Genomic DNA, 11232 nt, shown 5'->3' on the forward strand with positions numbered 1-11232 from the left:
AGTATAGGTAACGACCAGTTCAATTCTACAAAAAGGCTAAAAACCATATTGGAGACTCTCAAATACAAAACTGAAGATTTGTTAAGGGATTAGGGAAGCAATAACGCATTTAAACACTTTCAAAGGGCAAGCTTGTTAGAGGTGGGCATGGACAAGGATAAGTGCTCTTAAGAATTGGAGCATATAGTAGATGTAGCATTGGTTGTAAAAGGATGATTGCTACTTTCAGGCTTTATCAACTGGTTTATACTTCTTTGTGCTGCTACCTCGTTTGGAGAGAAGCTTCCAGAACCAGTCTCCCACCTGCCATTGAACTAAACAGGACCAGGTAGCCCCTAAAGTCTCAGAGATCTGAAAGCTGGGGCGGGAAGAGAACACATTAAAGCTGGTTCTCTACCTGGGATTGGTTATCATACATAACAATTCAGTAAAGAGACAAAACAAATAAGAACAGTACCACGATTCTGGGCTAAAGAGGAGAGGGGTTTGCAGCATTTCCTCTATCACAAGTTTATCATTCCTTGGGAAGGGAGACACACTTGTACATGATATCCAGATGCTTTCTCAGCAAGCTCCTATACTGATGTAGTGAAATCACCTTCCAATAAAAGCCAGTGTAACATTTGCCTTCCTAAATGCTTGCTGAACCTACAGTTAAATTTTCTGTGATTTGTGTATAATGACACCCAGATCCCTCTGAACACCAACACCATTTAATCTCTCACCATACAACAAAATTCAGAAGTGAATGCCCTCACGTTTTCCTCATTTTACATCCAATCAACCAAGCCCTTTCCACATTCACTACGTCACCCATGAAGCTTCTATATCCTCTCCACAGCCCACAATGCCAACCAGCTTTGTATCACTAGCAAACTTGGATATATTACACATGACCCCTTCAACCAAATCTTTATATATTGTGGCCATCTGTAACCACTTCTTAAAATAATAGCTTCCAACATTTTCCCTTCTAAAGTTAGGCTAACTTGTCCATAGGCTCTTGTTTCCTCTTTCTCTAATTAATAGTAAGATTAAATTTGCAAATGTTATAGATTTAGGAAAGGAAAGGAAGGCAACAAGAGAAAATGACAAGAGATTTCAAGTCTGAAATCACATGTTGCAAAGACCAAGAGAAGAAAGCAGAGAAGGTAAAACAGGTGTAGAAAGTAAAATGTTGTGATATATGGATGATGAATGAAAAACAAATATAAATTAGAAGTATGATTGGTGGAAGTAAAAATTCTGAAGGCGATGTCAGAAGGTTAGAGAGAGGGGACAGGTATTATTTAGGAGGCATAGATACAGTAGCTGTATGACGTAAAGGGGAAAGATGATATATTTTAATCATAATTACAACAAGGCCAGTTTGGCAATATTATCAACCATATTAAGTTCATTTTTTTCATTCAAATATCACTTATCAAATATACCTGGTAAAACCACACTGAAAAGGTTACTTTTCAAAATCATAATGATGAACAGATAATTCCTGTAATGGATTAGTTTGACAACAGCTATTTTGTAAGGTTAAACTGTCCATTATCACTTACAGCTTCATACTGTAATGAAGTTAATGAATAAATTGTAACTCTACGGTACATTTTGGTACATCTCCTGCAGAGCAATGTTACTGTAATAGATTTAAATCGTAATGTATGTAATGTTAAAAAAGCAGAAAAAGTTGGACTTTAGAGTAATGGAATTTAAGAAAGATGAAAACTGAGAATTTGTCTTGCAGTTTTCTCTGCAGTTTAATATGCATGAAACAGTGCAAAAGGTATATCAATGTCTACTCACACATTGAGTGACTGACTTAAACTCAATAATATGCCATAGCTTAATTAATAATAAAGATGAAAATAAGGTATCACATGGATAGAGCCAAGAAATAACTCAGCAGAGGCAGGTTATTAAGATGTGGTAAGGATGTTGGGAATACAGATAAGATCAAACAGATAACACAGAAATTTATGTAAATCAAGGTCTCATTTGAAAATATATTCTGGAAATGTTTCAATACAAATACTTTGCTTGATTTCCCACTGGTTCATTGCTGAGTATACTGTTCCTTCATCTATTTGCTCAAGCTAAATCCTCCTGTAGAGGAGCATGTCATTTTCACAGATTTGGGTATGCGGCTTTCATTAGCTGCAGAAAGGTTGCTGAAAGAGAAATTGTTTATCAGTTGAGATCCAGAACCAAAAACCTTAATGGTTGAAAATTATTCAGTGTTAATCAGTTGGAGGGGTTACTTTAAACAGTTGATCTTGGGAATTATCCTCCAAATCTTTCATTCCTTTAACATCGGGATTTCCCAATAGTCACATCTAATACTTCAGACCGCTATGTGTTGAACATGTTTCTATAGATGCTTCATAATTTCCAGCTGAAAATAATGTCTGAATACTGCCATCTGCTGAGGTGAAAGCAGGATCAATCATTAACAAAGTAGAAGTACAAACAGATCAAGCAATCTTATTAACCCTGCTGAACAATTACTTCTATATTGAAATTACAATAAATTTATCTAACCAATACAAAGCTTACTGGAGATTACATTATTGGGAAGATATGTAAATGAGATAATTATCCGAGAACCTCAAGGACCTTAGCTGTTCTGTGACTATTCTTTGAAAGCCAAAATACTTTATACTGATGGGAAAAGTTTGTATTTAAAGGCCTTTGGAAAACCTCCAAGGATGTTAGCTGAGGATAAATGTTGATCTGACTACTTGCAGCACTCTCCTGCTCTTCCAGTTACACCATTTGCATCAGTCCAGAAGATGGCGCTTCAAGAGTTCTGCATTCTCTTAACAATGCACGGAAGTGTCAGTTTAAAAAATGGCCTGGATAAAGTGTGAAACCATAGTCATCTAACTCAGAGATAAGAATATTATCATTGTGCCAAGCCTTACATCGACCTAACTGTAGTTCTATAAACATAGCTTAGCAACTTGATGACTAAGAAAATAATTGGAATACAATCAAATGATTCAAATCCTCCACAAGGAATGCCACAGTATTAAAAGCTGCAAAAGAAATAAACAGGTCACATTGATTAAATAATCATTGAAAATACCACAATAATAAAAACGGTGGATTCAAATATGGACTTGGTTTGTAAGAGTTCAAGCCCAGGGATATTATACTAATATTTACTTGTTAATGAGAGGATATTTGTGATCATAATTGCACGAATAAGGTCTAAAAATAGGATAATGTAAATGGTATCAAATGCTAGATCAACAAACTTCATGCAAAATAAAACAAGCGCTTACTGTTATTAGTGTTGGAAAAGAAGGAATCATTAAGCATGAGCATACCTTGCTGAACTTGCAAGGATGCAACAAAATGTACTGCTTAACTGAAGATTGTAACAAGGCTTGTAGCGGAAAGAAAGAGGAAATATCTTAAGTTACCTTTTGCCAAATTTGTGCTGGAGCTAGATTTAGACCTAGTATTGAAACATTGTAATGACTGGCAGACTTGAGCAGCTTGAGGGCTGAAGGTTGCTGAACCTCCACTTGATTGGAGAAAAACTGTATATAAAGCAGGCAGTTTGCTTCAGCCAGCACAGACAGGTAAAGAAAGCTGTTGAGATGATTCTACAATGACTAACATCTGATATCTGAATTAGCTTATAACAGAGTGAAACACTAAAAAAGTTGAAGTAGCAGCAGTAACAACTTTCCTGCTCATATATCAACATAATTTGATAACTGTAGGACTGTTTAACTTGTGCATTATATCCAGATAGGATCAGACAATAATCTGGCAGGTTATAGAACTGTGTTGAAAAGCTGAGTTTCTTCCTTATTGCAACTTATTAGTTATTTTACCCTGTGCAATGCTGAATCTTGTGCAAAACAACACTTGGACATAAATGGTAGACCAAATAATCTACTTCCATTCAGCAACATTCTCTGGTTCTAGACAAAGGAAAAATGCACTAACTTAGTTAAAAATCTTAAGTTATACATCCCCATATTTAATATCTCAATTGAGAGGTGAAAATACTGTAAAGCCTGAAACATTTTTCCCCACACAAAAGATTTCACATATGGTTTACATTTTTCCTTCAGTAAATTTCAAGAACACACCTTAACCCTTACACCCAATTGTCAAAAGTAGGTACTTGCTACAATGATCTATGTAGAAGTTGATAAAGTGAACAAAGATTTTTATTGCAGCTTATGGATCAATATAGCATATTGTAAAAGTCATGCAATTTGATGGGGAAAAATATCAAGTGGAACCTCTAGAGAATAGGTGCAATTTCACAACTATAGTAATGACAGCTTTGTATTTCCAGATTGCTAAAGTTTAATCCATCTAGAATGCAATAAAGACTTTTGATCTCTGGTGTATCACTTCACCATTATACAGCAATATGCAATACGTTAGACTGATTATGGAGACTGTACTTCAAAACAATGTTTAGGAACCTTACACTTGCAAATCCACCCTACCTCAAGCTGAGCTGTGCAAATGTATTTGAGCAAAGGTCAAATCTTTACTTGTGCTCAGCAAAAAATGGTTTGACAATAAACAAAGATTAAAAAGCTAAAAGATAATTTATAATTTGTCTATAATTATTCAATGGGTTATTAGTTTATCCTCTGAGGAAGTTTATGCTTCTGATAAATACTAATCCTTACATCAATATGGCAACTTTCAATACTATTAATTTTAGATATGCTGGGAAATAAAGTGATTGTGAACAATGATCCTTAAAGGCAATCCAAAAAATACAGCATGCCTGTCTTCTGCTGGACATCTCCACCTATTCTATAAATTCTGGAAAACTGAATCCCAAAAAATATTGTTCCAGTCACCAATTAATGTAATTACAGTACTAATGTATGCAAACCTTTTGAATAATTTGACAAGAAATGACCTTTCATATTTAAGCCAAAAATAAATCCTGCTTAGTATCATCTCCACCCAACAGAGAATACTGCAAACAGGTCAAAGAGCATCGGTAAAGAAAAATGACAAGTCAATGTGTTATGTTTACACCTTTTGTGGCAGGACCATGGGATCTGCTACAAATTCCAAGCATTTCTTTATTCTGTTTGAGCTTCACAGGATTTGCTACTCGGTTCATTTGTGTTAAGTGTTGTACAGTTCTGCAGTTTTGAATCATGTACAACTTACAGAAACGAATAATACTTGAACCAGCAATAATTATTCAAAACAAAACCCTATAATCTCACTATTTATAAGCAGGATGCAGGGAAAATTTTGGAAATATAAACACATCAGGAATAAGCATGAAATATGCTACGTTCAGAATAAATATTTAATAAATATTTGTAGATGAAGTGTTATTACTTCAATTTTTTGCATAACAATACCATTATTTCAATATTCAATCATTATTTTTTTAAAATTTCCTGTACAAGGAACCACTTGCTCCTGTGATTTTCTTTCGGTTGCAGGCAGTTCAGCTACAAATTCTCTATGTCAGTGCTTGCCCGTGAACATCTCACATGTACAGCAAAGGTAGTTGAACTATCTAACTTTACCTAACTCCACGAAAAGCCAATAACCATTACCTATCATATATAGCCCACCATTAAACATGGGTAAACATTAAAAATGGTAATGATGGCAAAAGTGATATGGACACAGACCCCAGATTTGCTGCTCTTTTGTGCCTGCTCCTCATTTGATGTGATGAAAGTACATTGTTATTTCTCAATTTTTTTTCCAAGTAGGAAAAAAATAACCAAGTCATTCATTACCTAGATTTTCTACATTTTACATTTGCTTCTGCTGCCTCCTTCCCCCACTGCCTCATTGCCTTCCAGAAACTAAAATTGGAGGAATTGCAATGGCAGGAATTCTGTTATAACATGGCACAAAATGTTGGTATGTGAAGTATTTAACAGCACCACACTCTATACATTTTTAACACACATGTTGGCATTGATCTACATATTCTTCAATTATGGTGCAATACTAACAATGGCAAAAAATTTCCAGTGATATACGTTGTCCAGTTCTCAGCATGCTTCTATAAATTTTGGTTAACTACACAAGTAACCCTGCTCTAAAAAGTTATTCACAAGTTTAAATAATGACTAAATTGCATGGCCCCTTCATGAATATTAGAATTACAACAGATAACCTGTTAGATCAAAACTCCAATAAATCTGTACAAAAGTTTGAAAATTAGAAATGCAACCAGCATATAAAAAACAAATTTATTCACATCAGACAATTATTCTGTCCCAATTATGGGAATAAATTGTTATTCAATATGGCAATTTCACAAGTAAACTTCGTCAGATATTTGAGTTCAATTTGTGCAGAAACAGACTAAAAAGCTGAAAATTTTATCTAATTCTCATAAGCCATCCCCTCCCTATTTTCCTTGCATAATTACCTTCTTGAATAATTATCTGCCCATGTGACAGTGTTTAAAAATTGTAAACCCATATCAAAGTCAGTTATTAAAAGATGCTTCATGTTTTAAAGAAAGTAAAAGACTAAAGGATGTAACAAGTTCAATATTTCTGTGAAAGAGCAAGTCAAGGGGTGACTGTTTAACAGGACTTGAACAGGTATCATTGAATCAATATGCAATACAAAATCTGATAAAGTTGCCCAGCAACTGGTGCTATAGCTAGAAATACTCAATAAAACACTAGGAAAGTAGAGAAAGAGAAGTTGTATTTCTCATTGAATCAAGAATATTACAAGATGTACAGTTTTGGAAAGATCTAGTGTGAGGAACTGGCAGATTTTCCAGTTTTTGCACGGATGCAAAAATGAACTGAGTTTGCTTTACCAGGAAGTTAAAATTTTATTGTACAAGATCCTGTATTAGAAACCAATTAACCCATATTTTAAAAACAAAAGGGTGATATATATCACAATATCTGATTAACATTTTTATGTTGAAGAATCTGAGCTCTTTCAGGGAATGATTTAATAAACAATTGGAGAATATTGAATTTTCTTTTAAATGGACCATGATCCTAGAACTTGGTAGAAAAAAGGCTTGAAGATTTTTGAAAATTTTAGTCCAATACTGTGAACATTTGAAGACTACCAGATTTTTATTCCATATTAATCAGGCAATTTTCATACTTATGGATATATGTATGGTTCCCTGTGGCAATGGTTACAGGTCATTCTTTTTCTTGAGCATGATGCCAGTTTTAGTTTCTAATATGTACTGACCAGTTAAGGTGTACTTTAAAAAGGCAGATCCTAGTAAATTCACTTGCATGGAAACTTGAGATCAGAAATTAGAACTGCTCATAAATATAATGCTCCAGGTTAGAATCCATAACAAAAAGGTGTGCCTTTTTCACTTACTTTATTTATCAAAAAGCATTGTCATATCCTTAATGTAATATTTTAGACTGCAATAGACACACAGTTGGAGTAGCAAACATTTGAAAACAGGTTTCCCATGGGATTATTCAGGCTGAGTCAACCAATATACCATTATATAAATACAGGATTGTTAAACATGCACTACGTGGTATATCATTTTGCTAAGGTGTTGCTATGTTCCTTTAAAAAGGCACAAAGGTTGGATTGTTCTCAAATTAAAACAGATGGAGGTAAAATAGTTTAATGGATATTTGGTCAGGTAAATTTGCAGGCTAGAATGTGTATAACCAAATTGTGAACTTAAATCTGCAATGCCATGTTTAAAAACTACTTTTGCTTAATAAGAATTCACTTTCTAAAAGCAATTTGTTTTAAATGCATTTCTCTCTCCACTTCATAACATTTGAGAAATTGACCAAGTACAGAAATTATCACACACCCATGACTTTAAAATTAGCTCCAATTTCAAACTGAAATTTATATGAAATTAGAACATTGTTTGGCTCTTCCAATCTGTGCCAGGTTTTATATGAAACGATGTTCTGTAGAGAATCTGATGATTCAATAAACTAGCAAAATCTAGAATAACTTTGGACCCAATGAGAATTCAAGTTTACTTAGAACTCTAATTCATGTCAAATAACCGATGCAGGTAAAGTCTTCAAATAAATTACAAGGTAAACCACCAGGATATCTCACATTCAGAGAGAGGGAATTCCTTTCCAGTAGTTACACAATAGATCTATGGCGAGTGTAAATCTCTATAATCATCAGAAAAAAGTGGATAGAATATAAAACTGTGATCTTATTTACAAGAAAGTAAAGTGCATTAACTAGTGTGATACATTCAGTTATATCCAATTTAAAAAAGATAGATACTCCTTCGGTTAGGGTCAATTGTCCACCTTCATAATAATCTGAACATGCAAAATATTTTCAAGAAACAAGCACACCCATATCTTATTTTCTTTTTAAATACTGGAACATCCCACAAGTGCACAAGGTGCACCTTAAGAACCTCAGAATGCATTGCTGTGGAATTGAGTCTAACTGGTGCTCGTCCTTGAACTGAATCTTCATTAAACTTAATGCTGTGATGCAACATCTGCAGTAATCCAAATGCTAAAGCAGATCTTGCTCATCATCTTCAGAACCTGACGGTCCCTGACGCACTTCTTCATACCATTTGTTGGTTAATGTTTTCATCTGTATTCTCCCATGATGTAGGTCCTAGAACAGTTAAGTAAAATTACAAGTATGAGAATACATATAGACTTAGAATGAGTCTAGCTTATTACCAAGAGTTCATGTCATCAACTCACATGTCACTGTTATTTATAATTTCTTAATATTTAAAAAAAAACTTGTCACATTTGGATTTTTATATTTTTGTGGTGACTTTATTAGACATTTAAAAAAACTAAACATTTTACTTCTGCTATTTTACTCAATTGAACTTTGGAACAGCCATTAAATTGTCCCTTCAAATAGTTTCTTAATAGTTGATTATATTAACTTGCTAACAGAAAGTTTAAACATGCAATTAATCACATGGGTTTTGGATCTGAAAATTTTATAAGATATCTTTATTAGTCACGTGTACATTGGAACACACAGTGAAATGCATCTTGGTGTAGAGTGTTCTGGGGGCGCCCGCAAATGTCGCCACGCTTCCGGCGCCAACATAGCATGCCCACAACTTCCTAACCCATACATCTTTGGAATGTGGGAGGAAACCAGAGCACCCGGAGGAAACCCAGGCAGACACGGGGAGAACGTACAAACTCCTTACAGACAGTGGCCGGAATTGAACCCGGGTCGCTGGCGCTGTAATAGTGTTACACTAACTGCTACACTACCATGCCTGCCCATGATAATTCTCATGATAACTGGAAAATACAAAACTTGAGAACATTTCCTCTATTAAAATTGCTGCAAGAATATGCAGTAACTAAAATAAACCTGTTCAAATAATCTTATTAATAACATTCAAAATGTTTATTTAGGAGCTCCTTCCAAATGACACAAGGTCACAAATATGCCTTTTCTCATTTGTTGTTTGCTTTCCAAGTTTCCTTTTAGTATTAGAACATAGAACAGCACAGCACAGGAACAAGCCCTTCAGCCCACGACGTTGTGCCAAACTAATTAAACTGGTAATTAAATGCCTAACTGAACTAATCTCTTCTGCCTACACAATGTCCATATCCCTCCATTCTCTGTGCATTCATGTGCCATCTAAGAGCCTCTTGAACGCCTCTATCGTATTTGCATCCACCACCACTCCTGGCAATGCATTCTAGTCACCCACTATTCTGTATAAAAAAAAAACTTGCCTCACACATCTCCTTTGAACTTACCCTCTCTCACCTTAAATGCATGTCCACTAGTATTAGACATTTCGACCCCTGGGAAAAAGATACTCTACGTACGCCTCTCATAATCTTATAAATCTCCATCAGATCTCCGCTCAGCCTCCAGTGCTCCAGAGAAAACAACCCAACGTTGTCCAACATCTCCTTATAGCACATGCCTTCTAATCCAGCCAGCACCTTACTAAACCCCTTCTGCGCCATCTCCAAAGCCTCCACATCCTTCCTATAACAGGGCAACCAGAATTGAATGCAATACTCCAGATGTAGCCCAACTAGAGTTTTATAAAGCTGCAACATAACTTCCAGACTCTTGAACTCGGTGCCTGGACCAATAAAGGCAACCATGCCATACGCCTTCTTTACCACCCTATCAACTTGTGCAGCCACTTTCAGGGAGCTATGGATTTGTACTCCAAGATCCCTCTATACATCAACACTGTTAAGGGTCGTGCCTTTAATAGTGTATTGTCCTTTTACATTTGTTCTTCCAAAGTGCAACACCTCACATTTAGCCAGATTAAACTCCATCTGCCATTTCTTTGCCCATATCTGCAGCTGATCTATATCCCACTATATCCTTTGGCAATCTACTGCACTATCCATGACACCACCAATCTTTGTATTGTAGAAAAATAAATAGATCCAACAGCTGTAGATATGTTGTTATGGGTAACGTAAACTTTAAGAAGTGATGTTTAACTTCAAATATTATTGAAATAAAATATTACTTGTGGTGTCTCAACATCAACATTTTTATCAAAAATATGAAAAAACATTGACATCCAACTTAAGTAACCTCTTACAAACTAAACTGTATTATATGCATTTATCATAGAATGTTGCTGGTTTGCATGTTCAACATTGTAATGTACAGCCTCTCAGAGTTCAATAAAATAACGAATGATCAGCAATTATCTTCTTTTTAAGGTTGGGCACATGTAAGGAAAGTCTAAAACTGTCAATTATGACACACTTGGCAAATGACAGTCGAATTGGACTATGATTGCAACACATTAGACCCGACTTTATTTCAGTTTTAATTGGGTAAAAGTTCATGAGTTTCCCAGAAAAGACCCTTTGACAAGCTCCTGACCCTGACTATGGAGCTGATAGCACCATGGGTAGTCGCTGAGCCCCCACAATCATCAAAAATATTGGGGCCTCAGATTGAAGAATAAATGAATGGCAGTAACTACTCATACAAGCCTTGCTATCAATTAAGTTTTGTAACAAGTAAAGATTACAGGGATCAATTTTCAACACAAAAATGGTACAAGGGGGAAATTACCATCACACAAACTTCACTACACTCAGTGCATTAATTACAGAAGGTCATAATCCAAGTTCTATCAGTATGCTTTATTTGGTGCCACTCACACATTAACGCCTTGCAGGAAGTATGACTGGGAAACAACATTGGCATTAAAGGAAGTGCAATGATCAATTTCCCAATGGGTTGACCTCAATGAGAAACAGATACATGTCCAAAAGAAAAAAAAAATCA

The 11232-nt window shown here is 35.2% G+C and overlaps 1 protein-coding gene across 1 annotated transcript in view; it reads right to left on the reverse strand.

Moving 5' to 3' along the window:
• Positions 1 to 6172: 6172 nt before the first annotated feature.
• slc9a8 (solute carrier family 9 member 8) overlaps positions 6173 to 11232 on the reverse strand; it is a 52419-nt gene continuing 47359 nt past the window's right edge. The window contains exon 16 of the mRNA XM_052031558.1: positions 6173 to 8583. Coding sequence (XP_051887518.1) covers positions 8476 to 8583 — 108 coding nt within the window. The 3' untranslated portion in view covers positions 6173 to 8475. The remainder of the gene's footprint in view (positions 8584 to 11232) is intronic.

The sequence above is a fragment of the Pristis pectinata genome, chromosome 16 (assembly GCF_009764475.1).
Source record: "Pristis pectinata isolate sPriPec2 chromosome 16, sPriPec2.1.pri, whole genome shotgun sequence".
NCBI classification, from domain to species: Eukaryota; Metazoa; Chordata; class Chondrichthyes; order Rhinopristiformes; family Pristidae; genus Pristis; species Pristis pectinata.